The 18684-nt window shown below is 36.4% G+C and overlaps 1 protein-coding gene across 3 annotated transcripts; it reads left to right on the top strand.

The window, feature by feature from the left end:
- The first annotated feature begins 408 nt into the window (after positions 1 to 408).
- On the top strand, positions 409 to 13533 carry ttc14 (tetratricopeptide repeat domain 14). Of its 3 annotated transcripts, none has more exons than XM_028027018.1 (12): positions 409 to 957; positions 2145 to 2269; positions 3641 to 3840; positions 4483 to 4567; positions 5490 to 5619; positions 6294 to 6449; positions 6752 to 6823; positions 7785 to 7904; positions 8805 to 8927; positions 10110 to 10227; positions 11388 to 11494; positions 11605 to 13533. In XM_028027018.1, exons 1-12 carry the CDS (start codon positions 821 to 823, stop codon positions 12449 to 12451), a joined length of 2220 nt encoding a protein of 739 aa, XP_027882819.1. In that variant the 5' UTR covers positions 409 to 820; the 3' UTR covers positions 12452 to 13533. The 3 variants fall into 3 exon arrangements, with proteins under 3 accessions (XP_027882819.1, XP_027882821.1, XP_027882818.1); XM_028027017.1 differs by having other exon boundaries at positions 821 to 957; positions 2142 to 2269; XM_028027020.1 differs by having other exon boundaries at positions 2142 to 2269; positions 11388 to 11631.
- Positions 13534 to 18684: the final 5151 nt, after the last annotated feature.

Below are 18684 nucleotides of genomic sequence, written 5' to 3'. Positions count from 1 at the left end.
AAACCAACCATTTATGATGAATAGAAGTGTAGTTGCATATAGCCAGTCATTTATTTTTTATATATTAATTCTTTATTCAACTTTTCTAAATATCAGGCTGCTGATTATCTGATTCCCTCAGATGTAGAAACCTACAAAGGTTTTTCCCTTTGAAGGTGCCATTACATTTTTTAGCAAATCTATTACAGGAAATCTATAGTGAGGCTGTCAAACAGGTTTTGTATGAACACTGTTAATGTCAGCTCCTTTTGAGGGATTCAAAAATGTTTCAAATGTTGGAATATGTTTTAAAACTTTACAACAAGATATAGCTGTAGATTGAATTTAAAAAAAACGGTCAGAAGTCAAAATTTGACCGTCACTTTAGTTCCTAGTTATAGCTTGTTTCTTTCTGTTCATTTCAGTGTAACACAATGTGAGCATGCGCGATGGTCCGGAGCTAACAGCTACGGTTTCAGTTTAGAGTATTTGAGCTTACTTTTATTTCTAAATGTAGCAAATGGTCTGGATTGTTTGAGTTAAATGAATATTATATACATTTTATCTATGTTTGGAAGCATTTTGAGTCGATTCAATGGTTTTAAATAACACTGTCTGCTTACTGCGTGTCATTAGCGTTTTGGTTGTTAGCCTCAATAGCTCAAAACAGCGCTGAAGCTTAAATTACAAACAGTCCCATGTCTGTTTTCGACTTAATGTTACTTATGTTTGTGAACGATTACTTCTCTTAGACGTTTCTAAGCTCAGACTGTTAGTGACAACCGTCGGCTGGAGCGTTTGTCTTGTGAAAAATGTGACGGCGTGTGGAGAGAGGAGCAGGATGGACAGAGACTTGTTGCGGCAGTGCCTGGTCCACCATGGCGAGACGCTGTTCAACAAACTGAAATGTGAGCAAACGGAAAACCCAGACTTCCAGGCGGTGGTGACTGACCTGTGCAAAGCCACGTATGACGGAAGGTATGGCAGCATGTCGGACTCGCGCTTTTCTTCGACATTATACCTGAATTTAAAATTATTTGTACACGTAATTTATCACATTTTGCTCACATGCGCCGCACTGCATTCAATGTCTAAACAAGGATTCGAGGAACGGCTATTTCAAAGCTTTTGGGTCATTTTAATGGATAAAAAAGTCCTTTTTATCCTTAAAAAAGTGTTGTTGCTAGAGGTGATAAGGCGTTAGACTTTTATCGCGATATTTTGTTATAGTATTCTGATATCGATAAACATGATTAAGGAAACTCAGGGTTTTTTTAGGTAACTCTATGGCTATGACTGCATTACACAGCAGTCATTCACCACAAACTCAATTACATTTATTATAAAAATTTGAAATAGGTTTCTTCAGAACACTACTTACTTAAAAAAGTATGATTTATATCACTAACCTCCACACAGTAACTGCATTTAATCCTACTGTCAAATTTATTGATGCTCTCATGGACCAAAAAGTGAGTAAATGAGTCAAAAGAACTTTTTTCCATAATACTGTCAGTTTTTTTTTATAAATCAAAATTAATTCGCTTTTCACCATAAATGATAAACAATGCGATAAACTACCCACCCGCAGTGGTTTTAGATAGATCTAAATATCTGTTTTTCCATTACAAACAATAAAATACTAATTTTTTGTGAAATAATATGGACATGATGCTGTGAAACAGAGTAATAATCTTAAATATTGAACAAACTTACTTAACACATCCCAACTACATGTTTATTTAATTTATTTTCTGTTAGAAGCTATAAAGTTAGTTTACATGTGTAACCCTTTTAAATCAGATACAACAACCAAACAACTATACCCTGGAATCTGTTCTGGTTTTATGGTTTGTGTCTTTCCAATGCAGCGTCACAAGGTCGCAATGTCAACTTATGCCTTTCTGCATACGTCAGCGCAGCTGCCTCACATGAGACATTAATATAAAGTTTTGCATTTGAAAAGCATTTTTTTGTTAAATGTTTTTTTTTTTTCAAATGTACAAATTGCTCTTTTCACTTTCTTTCATTCTTAACTTTATCTCTGTCATTATACATAGTAGCATAGTAAAGTTTTCAAATTGTTCTGTGTGCCAAACTCAGCTTAATGGGTTTTGTGGGAACGCTGCTAATTAAATGTTGTTAAATTGTTGTGTGTGAAGCAGAGGTGAGGAACATGCCAGTCCACTGGTGGAGCAGTTCATCGCCAGGAAGGCTGACATTCTCTTCTGCCCGGCATGGAAGACCGCCAACCCGCCACCACAGGACGATGAAGAGGAGGAGGACGGAGGTGTGTGTTGATCCACTCAAATTAGAAGCTTCTTTTAAAGCACAGGCCAGGTTTTAGAAATTCAGTCCAATAACACTTTGTTCATTCCAAAGAGAAATTAAATGTTATTGTAACTCAGATCATCTAAGTATCTTCAAGGAGTCACTGGTTTCTCATGATGTGGGCAGGAAGGATTTCCAGTAGCAGTCAGTCTTGCAATCAGTCTGAAGAGGCCTCTGACTGAACACCGTTGCTGCATTTCCATTACAGATGTGGGCAAAACTTTGTTTTTACACTAATGTTTGCAATTGGGGTGTTTCTATTAAGTAAGAAGTACAATTAAAATCACACGAATAAGTTTGTTTATGCGATGAGTCATTAAAAAACACGCCATCATCCTCCTGTCACTTCCTGTCGTCTTCTTTGACTTTTTCACCTGCAGTAACATCTGGTTGTTGATTATGTGACTCGATGTGAAAAAAGTCTTTCCATTGAAATGCATTACTTTTAATGCAGCCGAAAAACCACCAAAAACGTTTAATTGATAAACATGATTTGTTTTGGAAAATTGCCGTGTTTTTAGTAAGCACGTTTATTTTCACAATTCCAATTTGTGCAGTTTTTAGGTCTGTGTGAACACAGGTAGTGTCATGACTGTCTCAACATGCTAACAGCTCAATTTCAGGACGATATTTTTTACAGTTTTATGTCCTGAATTACATCATTGGTTGTTTGCAAGCACTGCTATTCCACCTCATTTGCTTCTCACTGCAAAAACACAAAATTTTACCAAGCAATTTTGGTCTAGTTTGTAGTGCAAATATCTTATTGTACTTGAAATAAGACTAACTAATTTAAAAGTAGCTTTCCAGCAAGATACAGTGGCTTATTTTAACGTAAATAATTCCTTCACGGTGATGAAAAAGTTCTAGTTCCATTGGCAGATAAATTCACTTATAGGAAAATGTTAAAAGTGAAATGCTCTGCCAGTGGAAATGGAAATTTTTAAAATTAAAATTAAGGTATTTTTTACTTAAAACAAGGTTATATTTCTTGCTGAAAAGTTACTTATAAATTAGTTTTGTCTTATTTGAAGAGTATTAAAATATTTGTACTAGAAACTAGAATTACACAACTTTTCTACATAACTAAAATCATTATGTAGACCAAAATTACTTGGTAAGGTTTAGTTTTTTTGAAGTACTGCTGCTTCTTTTTAAATCTGTGTCTGGTTTTATGGTTAGAAAGCGAGACATGAATAAGTAACTTTATTATTGAGTTTTATCTACAAAAAGATTCAGAACAAAATGATTGAATATGAAACAAATAGAAAGCAAAACTTAGTTTATGATTCCATTTAGTAATTCTGTAAATGTGTGTGTTCTCTTGCAGAGCCTTATGCCATCATGCCACCAGTGGAGTTATTCATGGAGCTGCCGTATGAGAAGAGAAGATCCATGATGTACAGGGACTTGGAGAGAGGCGACATCGTGGTGGGACGCATCAACAACATTCGGGAATATGGCTTCTTTCTCACACTGCTGTGCATGGCAGGAGGCCTGAAGAGAGACATAGAGGACCTGGAACTTTCTGTGAGTCTGCGCGGCAAACTTGTGGAAAAACCTGATTTGTCAATTTCGCAGCTTTCATGTGTGCAGCAGCTCTTGAATTGTTGAACGGCTGCCAGCAGGTATGAATGATATTTTATTCCGGCCCACAAGATGAATTGTTTTGTTTCCGAAGATCCTGTTTCTGTCATGTGCAGTGTGTGAAGTCACGTAGTTAAAAAAAGTCAGGTGATTGTTGTTATTCCATGAATATGAAGACTACAATGTAACGTAACCAGACTGCAGCGCATAAATATAACATACATTATTCTTTGTTCACACAGATATACGTATGTGCTCATATCAGTCTCGCTGCAGGCTCAATGTGAACCTCTAAAATCGCAACATTAACTTGTCCTTTATAGCTTTATTTTTAATTCTAATGTTTTTACAGTATTCTCTAAAAAACAGCCTTCATAGAGGAATCATATGAAGCGAAGCTGCTTTACAAGAACACCTTCCAGCTGCACTAGTTTAACTGAAAGCTGGCATGCATATTTCACTGTTATTGGTGTATTAAAAAAACTATTCAAAATAAATAAATGATGCTCAGCCTGGCGGGCCGCCATATTTATGATGCACTGTATAGTTATTGTTTTGTCTATTTTCTGTTGTTTGTGCTCTCAGGCTCTTTGTCATGTCAAGGAAATTCCCTCCACCAGCAGCCATGATGATCCTCTCTCCTACTATCAGATCGGAGATTTGATTAAAGGTGTGTTAAATGAAACGGCAGCATAAAATATAAACACAGATAAAATATAAGGTTCATTTAATAGAACAGTTTAGACGGCAGTCTGTAAGCCACTAAGGAAGAAACGAAAGCTTGTTTAGTATTAGCACCCTCAAACGTAGCGCAAAGGCTACTTTAATATTGTAAAGTTAGTCTGTTCAGCATAGAATGATGACTTTACCAGAACCAAACATGGAGAAGCAGCATTCAGCTTCTATGCTCCACAAATCTGGATCAAACTTGATTGCGTTTGGCAAAGTGTAATGTTTATCACTTTTTTCACTATTGGTAAAAGTTTTTTTTTTTACATAAATCACTTTGAACTGCCTTGTTGCTTAAATGTGGTTTACAAATAATTAAGGATACACCGATAAGATTTGGGCCGATGTCGATATCCAATGTTAATATTGCTGTTATGGCCGATAACCGATATTTACCGATATTCCATGCATTTCACTACCGTTTTGACACCTTTGGAGAGCAACAAGTTAAAAAATAAATATTGGTTGTTCATTTTGGCCCATTTTTATTTATTGGACTGATACCAATAGGTTAAAAAACCAAAGTCAAAGTTTATTTATGTAGTGCATTTAAAACAGCCTCAGCTGACCAAAGTGCTTCACAACAAACACAACATCACAGGTAGATAAATGATGAGGCAAAAAATAAAATTATGTTCAGTGAAAATAATAAGACAATTATAAAATTGGCAGAAAATACCAAAATCTAAAAGTGACAAATACCGATGTTGGTGCCGATATATTGTGCATCCCTACAAATAATATCAATGCTGGTCCATAGTTTCAAATCGGTGCATCCCTGCTGATATTTTGTTAATGTTTTCCGTCTTATTTGATGGTAAAAAGAATCTTTCCTGAAGCAGTTTGTTTATTTTGCTCTGCAGCTGGAGTGAAAGACATCGATCGGTTCCAGGAAAAGATCACAGTGTCCCTCCACCAGGCCTCGCTTTCTCCTAACCTGGTTCACATCAAGCTGGGTGTCATAACTAGAGAAGATCTGCCCACACACTACAGGTAAAAACGCACTGAACTCTCTGAACCACCGTGTGGTTTAGCTACACATACCTGAGCAGCTATTAACACCAGTCAGTCGTGCTGCTCAGTAATACAACACTGATTGATTCGTCTGTTGCCTGTGGAAGTTTAAGTGTTAAAAGTGGTGATATTTTTGTTTAAAGCAGATTATTTGATGTGAAGGTTTAGCTCAAAATGCTAAGAGATAAATTCCTAAAACTTGAATAATCATCCAGTTTTCATTAAGGTTCATTATTTGTGTTACAGCCTGTTGAAATAAGCAGTAAATCAATTAATTGCATGATAAACTAAAACGAGCTCAATAATTATTTGCTTGATTTATCATTTTTTGTTTTTTCTCACTTTCTGCCAAAACCTGCTGAAGTTTTCAGTCTCCTGCTTTGCTCTGAACTAGACCGTTTTTGAAGAATAATTTTGTTCATTATTTATTTTATTTCATTGTTTCTATTATTTATTTTGGATATTTAAAATGTCTTCCAATTTTTTTAAATTAAATGTTCATTGGAATTTAAAGTTTATCAACTTTTGAGAATGTTTTATATTGCTTGAAAATGGTCTCCAAACAACAATATTATCGTTTATTACAATAACTTCTGGGACATTTTATCGGCCAGCAGGCTTTGTTACAGTGACAGTTTGTGTTTGTTGCTCAGCCGTAGCGTTCGCGCCGCCGCCGACTCCAGCGAGACGTACGAACGAATCCTCACCAGGTGCCACGGCTACGAAAACCCGTCTGTGGTGGAGTATCTGCTGCAGAAGGTGGGAATCAGTGACACCAACCCGCCGTCGATGATGAGAGGGTTACAGTGGTGAGCTGTCTAAAAACCGTTTCATTTTTCATGTTTTGCAACAGCAGATTTTGATCTTTGTTTTGCTTTAAAATAATAGCGTGGAGTGAAATGCTGGATACTCTGCTGTCACTGAAACGTCTCGTTCTGATTCTTTGATCTTGTGTTTCCTGATACTCACATGGCTCCAAAAGTCAACAACAAACAAGTTGAACAGCATTTCTCTCATTGCTGTGCCTGGCACAGTGCTGCCTTTGTTTTCTACTTCTCACCTCAGATGAACTTTATAAAGTTTCTGGTTTTGTGTTTTTTATTCTTCACAGTAAACTTTTCCAGAAGGAGGATTTTGCTTCTGCAATCAGAAAGAAGCAGTCTGCATCCTGGGCCCTGAAGTGGTAACATTACTCTGCCAACTTTATAGTTAATATTAGGGGTGCACCGATTTATCCACCAGCCTGTTTATCGGCGCTGATTTCCTGAACTTGTGACATCGATGATCGGCTGATATTTACATGTGAAACCGATCTTATCCATCAATCTCATCTACCTCAGCAATGGTCTAAAAATCAGCCATTTTTATTAAATAAAAGAGTAATTTGTTGTTATTGAATGATTCAGAAACAGAAACCCAAGCACAGTGTTTTTAGCACTGTTTAGGTTTATTTAAAATGAATTAAGTTCATTTTATTTGCACAGAATGATTATCAAAAACATGGAAGTGATGAGAAAAACTCACAAATACAGACCGTGTGGAAATAAATATAGTCAAATTTATTTCTGCTGTTATGGAACCAGCAGTGGAAAGAAATGAAAGTACCAATCTCAAAACAAATATTACGATTTAGGGCAAGGGTTTTAAAAGTGCGGCCCGGGGGCTATTTGTGACCCTTGGATGGACGTTGTTTGGCCCCCAATATTTCTTTTAACTCAACAAACATGCAAAATTAAAGTAATAATACAAAATTTCTGCTAAAAGTCTTTTTAAGAGAAACCTCAGCCCTAATACACCATTGTAAAAATCTACATTAAATATTTATTTATTTTTCTTTTAGGTTAATTTTTGTCCTGCAACTACTTTTGAGTTTAAAATTTTGTCCCACATGGCAAAAGGTTTGGACACCCCTGATTAGGTTGTGAAGATGAGGTGTATATTTTATCACTGTCCTCTCCTGACAGACCGCCCACCTGGTCATGTCTGCATGTTTTCAGTTAACTCAGCGACTTTTCAGACAAAAAAAAATTGGTATGGACCAAAATCAATGGTAAGCTGCAATCAGTGCACCTGCAGCTAATACAGATATAACATTGTCTGTGGTCGTTTGTTAATTTACCTCCATACAAACCTGTTCTCTGCAGTGTTCGCGCAGGTGTGGACCGCTTCAAACATGGCCGTCACGTGGAGGCCATGAACGAATACAACAAAGCTCTGGAAATCGACACCAATAACGTGGAAGCGCTGGTGGCGCGAGGAGCTCTGTGGGTTTACTTCCTTACATCTCTGTTTGCTTATCTTGTGCAGATTCAATTGTCCCTCAGCTTTATAGATTATAAGCAGCTATTCACAAATTGAAGAACAAAATGTTCTTCAATTTGTTCCTCATACCGATATGAAGTATGAGGAAGAATATTTTCAATCCAACACCCCTTCCTGTTCTGTAGAAAATGTGAGGCGTCTTTGTCTTGTTGCCTTTTATTGGTCTGGGTGTAGGAATGGACTCAGATCTGAACCTTCAGAAACACAAACACAGTTACAAAGTCGGCCTTTTATCACCTGAAGAACATTTCCAGGATTAAACGACTGATGATTCTAGAGAAGCAAGAACCAAACAGCAATCTGGAATAAGCTTCCAGAAAACTGCAAAACAGCCGAAACACTGAGTTCCTTTAAATCAAGACTAAAATTCAGTTGCTTTAGATGTGTATGGAAGTTTTTAACGATGGCACTTGACAAAATTGGATTTCTGTTATTGGTAAAAGAAAGGCTTCAATGAAAAATCTGCAGAATGTGTAATTCTTTTTTGTATTTGATTAATTGATTAATCAAACACAGAAAACTGCAAAAGAGCTGAAACGCTGAGTTCCTTTAAATTCAGACTAAAAACACAACTGATTGATTTTGAACCATAACAACTGAAACTTTGACCAACATATTTGATGTGTATCGATAATTTTAATGATGCTGCTCCACAAAATGTGATGTTGGCTGCTGGTTTCAAATTGGTGACTACATGATGTTTTGATGATATAATAAAAAACGAATAAAGTAACTTCATTGATTGATCGATTGATTTTTCCTACTGCAAAGATCAAGTTGGAGCCGTTTGACTAAAATCTCAGACGTTATCTCTCACATTTTCTTTTGTTTTCACTCCCCAGATATGCTAACAAAGGCAGCATGGTGAAGGCTATCTCGGACTTTGAGCTGGCTCTGGAAAACTGTCCGGACCACCGGAACGCTAAGAAGTACCTCTGCCAAACTCTGGTGGAGCGAGGAAAACAGTGAGCAGCGCCTTTTGCTTTTCAAGTTGGATGTGATTTAAAAAAAACAAAAAAACCCCAGAGATTCCCCATTCCAATTTTTTTTTGGTACTTATTTTTGAATATTCTAAAAAAGATAAAGTGGTTAAAATGTAAAATTTTTTCTCTTAAAATAAGGTTTTAATAATTAAAAGTCTGCATCTGATTGAGGCTGGTTAATGAAGACTAGCAAGGCATTAAAACATTAAACGTTACCGCTCCTGATCTTGATTGAACAGAAAAATGATAGAAATTTGACCCGTACATGCAGATGGAGACTTAAAGATTATTACCAACATCATTTTCTCACACAGAAAAATGTAAACAACACAAAGAATTCATGATTCCATAACCAATTTTTAACAAAAACTAAAACCAAGATTATCCAGAGATTTTTACTGGAAAGCCGGCTTGCTGCAGCCAAATCAGCTTTTATTTTTTCTTAAACGTCGTCAAATATAGCAAACATTTTGAAACAAAGTGAGCCAAATCTTGTTCTTACTGAAAATAAATGTATTCAACAAAGCCCAAAAGAAACTGGAAACTAGATGTCTTTTAATTCAGCAAACACATAAAATCTGCTGCGGCTTATTGGGTCATTGTAGGAAAACTCAAACAAACAAATTTATCAAAAATTTTGAGAGTAATCTCAGAAATTCTCTTCATAGGAATAATAATAAATTTAAGTGCATGAGGCTCTTTAATATTAGCAAAGCTTAGAAACACAATCCTGATTATTTTAGAAAGTTTTGCAGAATCAAATTTTTACATAACAAGTTTCACTGTCAGGATGTAGAAAAACTTGTTTGTATTCAGAACTAACATGAAACCTGCTGGCTCAGTCTAATCGTAGCAGGTTGTAAGTATTAATTGATTAGATCTGCATAATTTAATTGGTTAAATTATGAAAATCTATTAAAAATATTTTTAAAAATATCAGATTTGTTTCGTGACGTCATTTGTAATCCGGGAATAAAACTCATCTGAAAAAAACTACATCTGATGTTTATGTTATTTCAGACAATGAAACTTGAAATCTGACTTCCTGTTCCAGTTTCCCATGAAGGTTAAAGGTCACTGCGGTGCAGGTAGCTGTAACTGGGCCGTGAAGGAATGCCGTGAATGTTTTCACAGGTTTCTGTTCTGTGTCTTTGTGTCTTACAGACTTGAAGAGCAGGAGAAACTGGTGACAGCGGAGGGATTGTACAGGAGAGCGTTGTCTCTCGATGACTCCAATCTTGAGGCCAAAGACGCCTTGCGCAACATCAATGACACCATACAGGTGAGCGGGGCAGAACACCTCCACACGTCAAAATACAGGAGAATCCTGCAGAACAAATTACAATATTAGCTACAAATCTAAACAAACAAGTTTAATTTGTCTAAGAAAGTAAACTGTACCTACAGGTGCAGTAAAAAAAGCAGAACTTTGTTACTGAGTAGTTATATTTTTCTTATGAAAGCAAATAATTATTCAAACATTTCATACGTTTAGTGGGTTTTTTGTATTTTAACGTAGAGATTCAACAAACTGAACTTGAGCCTTAATTTTTCATCTGATGGTAAAAAAAATTTATGTTTGACAACTTGACATTTTTTGGTAAACTTGTTCTATCGTACTGCATGTTTGGGGTTTTTGTATTAAAGAAAATCTGTTCTATAAATAAAGTAAAAAAAGTATTTAATGTAAAAGGAATTTCTTTGTTGTCTCACAATAAAAAAATAAAATAAAGAATAGTCTGTTATTAATATAAACACCTTGTGACCTTTGGATCAGCAGCCAGCTGATGAGGAGAAACTGTTGGTTTTCTATTAGCTGTTCATAATGTGACGTTGATTCATTCGTAGTTTAATTTGTAGTTTATTGTGAAAAGGAATCGTTAAGTTTTTTATTTAAATTTTGCTGTAAACAGTTTCCATTTAATGTCGGGTCGCTGGGCGTCGTCCTGACTCTAAGGTTTGTAATACTGATGAGGTGTTTGGTATGTTTGTGTTTCTGCTCCACCTTATACTCTGACCTTTGACCTCCTGACTGCCACGACTCTCTGCCGCCTGCCTTGTGGGGGGCTGGAAACGCATAAACTGCTCTGTGCCAACGACTCTTCGTCCCGTGGAAACCGGTGCGCGGCGCTTATACATGCTGCCAAACACGGTAATGTTGAAACCTTTTTTTATTTCAACCGAAAACAAATGTTGTTTGAATCGCCCGGACCTCTGTCTACGGCCGCCAATATTTATGGGAAATATGTGACTGTTCATTTCTCCATCATTCTGCAACACATTTGACTTGTTTATTAATTTTCCTTTTAAACTTTAAAAATAATAATCGTGCGACTTTATGGATGGATGTGGTTTTGGGGCTTTCTGAACGGTGTGAATGTTTTTGAATCTGCCGCTCGGGGCTTTTTGCCTGCATGCTGCTGTCGTGCCTTGTCTGTAAAGAAATCGATTCGCTTGCGAGAAGAAGCGCTTGCTAAGGAGGAAGTCAAAGCGACGAGCAGCCAGACCAGCGCTGAGAAATTACGTAAGATCTTAAAAGAGGAGAAAAGGTAGGTTGAACCTCGCCGAGCGCGTAACGACAAGTCAGATTAATTTTCTTTTTCAAAACAAAAATGCTTTTCCAGCTGGAGGATTTTTAGTGGATGTCTCTCGTTTTTAGGGCGAAGAAGAAACATAAGCGATCCAATTCCTCCTCTTCATCCTCCTCCAGCAGCAGTAGTTCTTCTTCCTCGTCGTCTTCCTCGTCCCGCAGGAGGTCTAAGAAGAAAAAGAAAAAGCGGAAAAAGTCCGGGCGAGGAAGAAGCAAGCACCGCCGGAGGAAGAGTGAGGAGGGTAAGAGCGGGAAAGGCAGGATGGAGAAAGAGGAGGAGCAGGAGTTGGAGTGGTTTCCCGCGCCTCCCAACACCTCCGCCACTTTTCTCAACCAAAAGGGGGGCCTGGTGTTTGGAGGGGCGGAGGAGGACGGGGTGGGGGGCGACGGGAAAATCAGCCGGCTGTTTTCTCTGGCAGCGGCTTCAGAGGAGGAAGAGTCGGATTCTTCCCACAGACAAGGGAAGAGGAGGGACAGAGCGGATAGTGGGGCGAATAAACGGAAAACCAGCAGAAGCCCGAAGAGAGAGAGAAGAACAGAGAGCAGGGAAAGATGGAGGGAGGAGAACAGAGCAGGAAGGAGAGAAAGAAGCAGCGTGGAGGAGAATCACACCAGGAAACTATCCAGCTCTTCAGCTGAGGTGGAGTATTCCCAGAAACCGGAATATTCCGGAAGGAGCAGGATTAGACACGACTCCTCCACCAGGAGCTCCTGTGATGGCGGTAGGTACGAGAATAAGGAAGAGAGGGAGAGAGAGAGAACGTCGGATCCAGAACAGAGTAAAAAACCAGAGAGTTCTGGAGATCAGAACGGCCAGCGAGACGGCAGAAACAAGAACCTCCCGTCCAACCTGCTGGACATTTTCAACCAGATCGCTCAGTTCGAGAAAGAAAAGGGGGTGAAAGCAAAAAAATAAGAGTCCACCACAAAACCAGAACTACGACAGCGTATCAAAACCATTGTAGATATATATACATAAAAAAAGGAGGACTTCTCTGCCAATAAATTTGGATGTTTATTGAGCATGAACCAAAATTTACTAGAATAAATTAGAAATTTCTGAACTTCAGCAGGTAATAATCTGCATCAAAAGAGAAAATTTGAGTAATTTTGCATATTTCCTAGAAGAAACATGGAAATTACCCTTACATTTTTTACTTTAGGAAATTTTCTGTTTCAAAAATGAAAGATTTTCACCTTTTTGAGCAAAACACTTCTAATTTTTGTTTTTTCAGAAAATTTCTGGGATTCATTTAAAAAAAATTGTTTTTTCTCACCAATTTGACTTTAATCTCATTAATTTTTCTTTTTAGAAAATTTCTAAGATTAATCTCAAAATGTCTGAGTTTCTCTTGCAAACCTTTTGAGCTCAGAAATTTGTTTTATTCTTGAAAACTTCTGAGCTTAATCTCACAATTGTTTTTTGGTGGAAATTTTCTCCTTTTTTACATATATACACAACGGCCCTAATTGGCCGTCATGTAGAAGAGACTAAACGAAAGGTAAAATGATATTTGTTCAGTTTAATCTTTGTTCATGAAATCCTCCAGGGCCAAACCTCTTGCTTGTTGATCTTTTTACTTTCAGTGTTGAATAAATGAATAGTTTACGCTGACACGTCTTACCTCTTCTGATAAAATCCGGTCTTATTTTCTGCAGAAATATTTCATCAAAATGTCATGAAGACGTGATTTTGTTTACGTCTTCCGTTGTGACCCATCTCTTTGATTTCCCCGTTTAGAGGAGAACCGTTGATTATTTTTTACAAATTACTAAAAATACTTTTTTTTTTTGTTTTACTGTTTTTTAATGAAACCAGTTGCCTTTTGTTCTGCTGTGTGCCATCCTGCAACTTCCTCTTCACAAGAAGCTGATGGTTATGCTTCTATTCTTTCTTTTTTTGCCTTAACATATTTCAGCTGTAATCAAAGAGTATGTCACCTGTCATAAAACCATCTAATATGAACCAATAAAAGCATTAAACCTGTGGAACGTTAATGCAGTTTTTTTATTTCTGCTTCATCATGATAAACCTTACCACCAGTCTGTATTTTATATTTTATTTTCCCTTCATCGGTTTTAGAAAGTAAATATATTTTCACCAGTTCTCTTCAGATATGCAAAGAAATTACACCATATATGTTTAATAATAATTGTAACTATTATTAAACATATATAATACAAACACATGCAGAAACTGAGGTGGATAAAGGCGTTGAAGATTAAATGATCAGCTTGGATTCTCTGCCGCCTCCTCCAGACTCAAGGCTGCTGTCATTCTTGTTGCTTCATTTTTATTCTACCAAACCTTTTCCTTCCACTTAACTTTTCGGTATTATGCTAGAAGGGAGAAACTTGAACAACCAGTTTCTGTAGCAATGACCTTTTGTGGATTAACCTCCTCTTGGGGGTGTCATCAGCTGCGTTTCCATTACAAATGTGTGCAGAACTTTGTCAATATCCCTCTAATGTACAAAGAAAAAAAATCATCTTGCAATTGCTTCTTTTTAAAAATCAAGCCTAAATAAGTTTATTCACACAATAAGTCATTAAAAGACACAGAGCCGCCATCTTCCTACCACTTCCTGTTTGCACCAGTGTTAACATCCGGTTGTTGATCACGTGACTCCTGTGATGCGAAAAAATGTTTTCACTGCAGATTTGCAAAATAAATTTCAAAAAAACTCATCATAGCACCAAAGCTTTTTTTTTTTTTTTAATTAGTGTTTTTTTAATTTATTTTTTATTTAGTGGTTTCAATTAAATCAAATCAAATTTATTTAGGAAATTTTAAGGTTGATGGTAAATTTTTTCTTACCATTGTAGGTCATTAAATTTAAGGTTTAAAAATTATTTTTTGTTTTCTTAGCAACCGAATTTGGGTTGTCGTTATCTGTAAGCTATACCCAATAAATCTAAATATTAATCACTTTTAGATTAAAATACGTGCAATAAAACATTTTTGACTAATATTCATGTTCATTAAGATGCACATCTACTTAAAAAAAACTTTCAATGAAATACAACCCTTAGGCTAGTTAATAAATTATAAAGTGTCACGATTGAAAACGTAAGATTACCGTAATTTATACAATTCTGCATCAGTTTTAGCTCCTCCGTGCAGAACAACAGGACACAGCTCGTTTTCATGTTGAAGCAACATGAAAACGGGAAACTTCTGGTCAAATATTCAGCTGTTTGAAGTTCAGTCACACAGAAACCTTCCCGAGTGAAACGCGACTGCTTAGCAGAGGCACACAGGACCAGCAAAATTTGTGGAAAAGGATTCATTTTCCAGCCTGGCATTGATCCTGACCATGGGATTATGCCGCGGCCTACGGTCCTGTTTGAAGTCCAATTAAGAGCTCGGACCGCCGAGACGTGTGCCGCTCCGTCCAGCTCCAAACTTCAGTGGAAATTGGGAATCATCAAAGCACTTGCTTCAAGCAATTGGTAAAAAGTCAACATATTGAAAGGAAAATAATAAAAGTTGCTGAACATATTTTCCTATATGCAAACAGAACAGAAGAAGACTTTGGTTAGTAAACTTTGCCATTTTTCTTTCTTCAGTTTTAATCAGTTTGTTTCCTTCCTACGTAATTCTTTCTACTCGATTCTAATTTCGCCGATTAAAGTCGATTCCTCCGACGGAATTTGTACCAATCAGTGAACAGAAGGAGAAGCTGTGAACGATGACGTCAATTCAGACATTATAGTGTATCACATAGATACACTGATCAATGTAGGGATGTCAATAATATTTTATAACGTTATGCACAAAAATAGGGGGGAAAAAACAGGCATGATATCTATTATACAGCTGTTTCTGATGCCCGCTACATGCCAGCATGGGAATGCTATAGCTTAGCTTCACATCTACATCCTACAAACAAACTTATGTATTCCAAAAACAAATAATCCAGATATTAGATAAATAAACTTAATACAGAGTTAAATTAAATTAGATTAAACCATTTTTAAATAAGCCAGGAAAATGTGTAGTTCTAGAAATTTTGACTGAAGACCTGGGATTAATTATTCATTTCTGTAGAAGAAGAATTGCTCTATTTTTCCTAATGTGAAGTAAGTATCTGGATCTATAACAGAGTTAATTTGGCTTGTAGCCTGACAACTATTATAAATTTGTAATTCATTTATTAAAATGCTTATTTATAATTAGATGACTAACTGTATTTCACCAAACATATTATGAGATATGTAAAATGCAAAGCTTTAATGAAGTACTTAGCTGTTAGGTTGTCAATATAACGTGCAAAAACTTAAATGTCCACCTGATAAATAAAAGTAAACGAGACGCAGTGCTTTGCTACACCTTGACAACTAGGTGAAGATGTCAGGAAAAAGTTAATTAAGAAAAAGTAGTGAGGGAGAAGGAAGTAGTTCAGTTATGCTAGCTTGACTTTGACAACCTTAACGTGTAGATGTGCTGTGGAATCCTGTGTGTTTCGGTTCAGTTACATTTTTTTTAAAAAGGTGACTTACACACCAACTTGTCAGTAGAGCATGTGTTTACATTAGCTATCGGCCTTTACACCGCAGCAGCTTTAGAAACATGCAAAAGACGAGATGCTAACCTGTTTTTTCCATATATGCTAGGCTACATGATGGTGGGGCATTGTCTCCATGTAAGTACTACAGTAAATGTCACTGATGCTTAATTTAGTATTACACAGAGGTGAGTAGAGTACTCAGAAATTGTAATTGAGTAATATTTGTAGTGTACTTATATTGTTTGTACGTTAGGAAGGACGGGAGAGCTGGAGCTGTAGTCAGCCTGTAGTTTCAGTGGCAGCAGAGGAAGTGAAACACTAAATTAGCATTAATAGCCGCCTCATACTTTGCTTCATACTTTGGTCTTTGCAACTTCCAGTAAGCTTTTTTAATTATTTATTTATCTATAGTAAACTTTTACTAACTCAACAAATTACAAAGATGGACTTATGCATGAATGTCGAGGCATGAGGCAAGGATGACAAACAGGAAAATGAGAAGGTTTTGGCAGATGACATGTACTTTTAGGAGTATTTTTACTACGCTGTAAACTTTTACTTGAGTAATTTTATTATGATGTATCTCTGCTTTTACTTCAGTAAAATTTCTGGATCTTCTACCCACTGAATGAAAAACAAACATGTTTTAGCCAAAAACTCACCAGAAACAGACACTTGAGACACTCAATACTTGAGTAAACTTTTTACCAAATACTTTTTTACTCTCATTTGAGTAATTTCTTGCTACTTTTTACTTTTACTTGAGTAACAAATATGTTGAAATAGTGCTACTTCTGCTTTAGCTCAGCCTTTTGGCTCTCTGCCCTGCCTGCTTGGACCTGGATGTGGGCGACCTTCCTGTTGGCTTATTGGAGCTTTAAGCTACTTGGTGTCACGTATTTGATTTAATAACTGGACACACACATCAGTGGCGGTGCAACCAGTCATGCGTTGCCACAGTAAGCTACTTTGGGCTTAGCTGCCACCCTCAGGCTCTTCTCCTCCATCATTACTGGTCCCATCATCAGTGATGCTGTGCAGGCGCCACGTGTCTCGCTCTATCTTGTTAGGCGGCAGATTAAGCACTAATATACGGTCCGAGAAGCCTCTTCATTTAATATTGCACACACAGATTCCTGATCCGTCTCCGAAGCCTGACGTCTTAATCTATTGGTATAAAATACTTCCTGCACGATGCTTAAATGCTCCTCATGCTTGACTCATTAGACCAGTAAAGAGTCACTGGATTTACGTTTTGGTGCTCAGTAAAACGAATAGACACAGGGATTATTGTCCACTAAATATCCTACTGTCGTTTGTGCAAAAATAACAAGTTAAATTGTTATTTTGTCCATTTAAAACTACAGAAGTTGGTCTTGTTTTTATATTTTTATATTAAAATGGAAAAGTTTGAACAGAATAGAAAAAGCTCTCAGCCTGGTGTGATGCAAAAAACTTCAACATCTTCACTGCCAGAGAGTTTCCAAAAACTTTACTCAAGTAAAAATAAGAAGCAGCCGTCCAAGAAATTACTCAAGTAAGACTAAACACTATTTGGTAAAAGTCTACTCAGGTACTGAGTAACTGATAAAATTATCAGTCATTTAATATTTCAAAATTTTGGTATTTTAAAGAACAAAATGGCAATAATTCATTTAAGTAACAAAAAATAATCAGGCGAAAGAAAGTTTATCTAAATCAGTTTCTGTCAATGAAAAACTTAGGAAACTTTAACAAAAACTGCAAGTCTGAGTCTGGTGGATTTTTGTTTAAAACATGTTTGTTTTTCATTCAGTTGGTAGAAAATCCAGAAATTTTACTCAAATAAAAGTAAAATGCTTCATAATCTTTTATTCTATAATGAAGTTTTTCTACTTCATAAGTGGAAATACTTATGAAGTACTTCTTACTACTTATGAAGTATTTCTACTTATAAGTATTACTTCATAAGTAGAAATACTTCATAATAAAATTACTCAAGTAAAGGTAATAAATGCATTGTGGTAAAAATACTGATAAAAGTAAATTTTTTCCAAAAAGTTACTTAAGTAAATGTAACTAATTACTACCCAGCTCTGTTCTTTGCTTCTGTACTAAAAGTGTTACAAGATCCTGACATTAAATAAAAATAGAAATGAAACATAAAGGTTCAGCTCAGTGATTTTAAATATCACTGGAAATTGTTAATTAAGCTGAAACGTTCATTCTTGTTACAGAAAGTTTCGTATATTCCAAGCTTTTTAAAGATCATGACTTATAGCTAATGAAAAACCAAAATTATGTCTCAGAAAATGAAAATATTATATTTGTACCACAGAAATATTAAATGTTATGGTCCTGTTATGGCCTACACAATCATAAAGAAGACAGCTGAGCGTTAATGCCCTCCACAAGGAAGTCAAGCCTCAAAACGTTGCTGCATTCAAGCGTTTATGATATGGGAAGTTGAGTGGAAGGAAAACATGTGGTCAGAAAATGTGCAGAAACCACAGGCGTGAGAATCAACACATTCAGAAGTTATTCACATGAACTGCAGCTGCAGACTGATTTAAATTTCCAGCAGAACATGACACTTAATCACACTGTTAAAAGTACTAATACCTGCTTTAGTAACCATTTAATAACCACTGTGCAAAAA

The sequence above is a fragment of the Xiphophorus couchianus genome, chromosome 9 (genome assembly GCF_001444195.1).
Source record: "Xiphophorus couchianus chromosome 9, X_couchianus-1.0, whole genome shotgun sequence".
Classification (NCBI taxonomy): Eukaryota; Metazoa; Chordata; class Actinopteri; order Cyprinodontiformes; family Poeciliidae; genus Xiphophorus; species Xiphophorus couchianus.
Note: the sequence above shows the minus strand (reverse complement) of the source record. Positions and strands in the feature narration are given on the sequence as shown.

Bases quoted from the DNA above. Each gene is read 5' to 3' on its own strand.
- ttc14 (XM_028027017.1), top strand. From the start codon at position 821: ATGGACAGAGACTTGTTGCGGCAGTGCCTGGTCCACCATGGCGAGACG. The intron at 3,841-4,482 runs GTGAGTCTGCGC...TTGTGCTCTCAG, and splicing joins TAGAGGACCTGGAACTTTCT to GCTCTTTGTCATGTCAAGGA. The intron at 6,450-6,751 runs GTGAGCTGTCTA...TATTCTTCACAG, and splicing joins ATGATGAGAGGGTTACAGTG to TAAACTTTTCCAGAAGGAGG.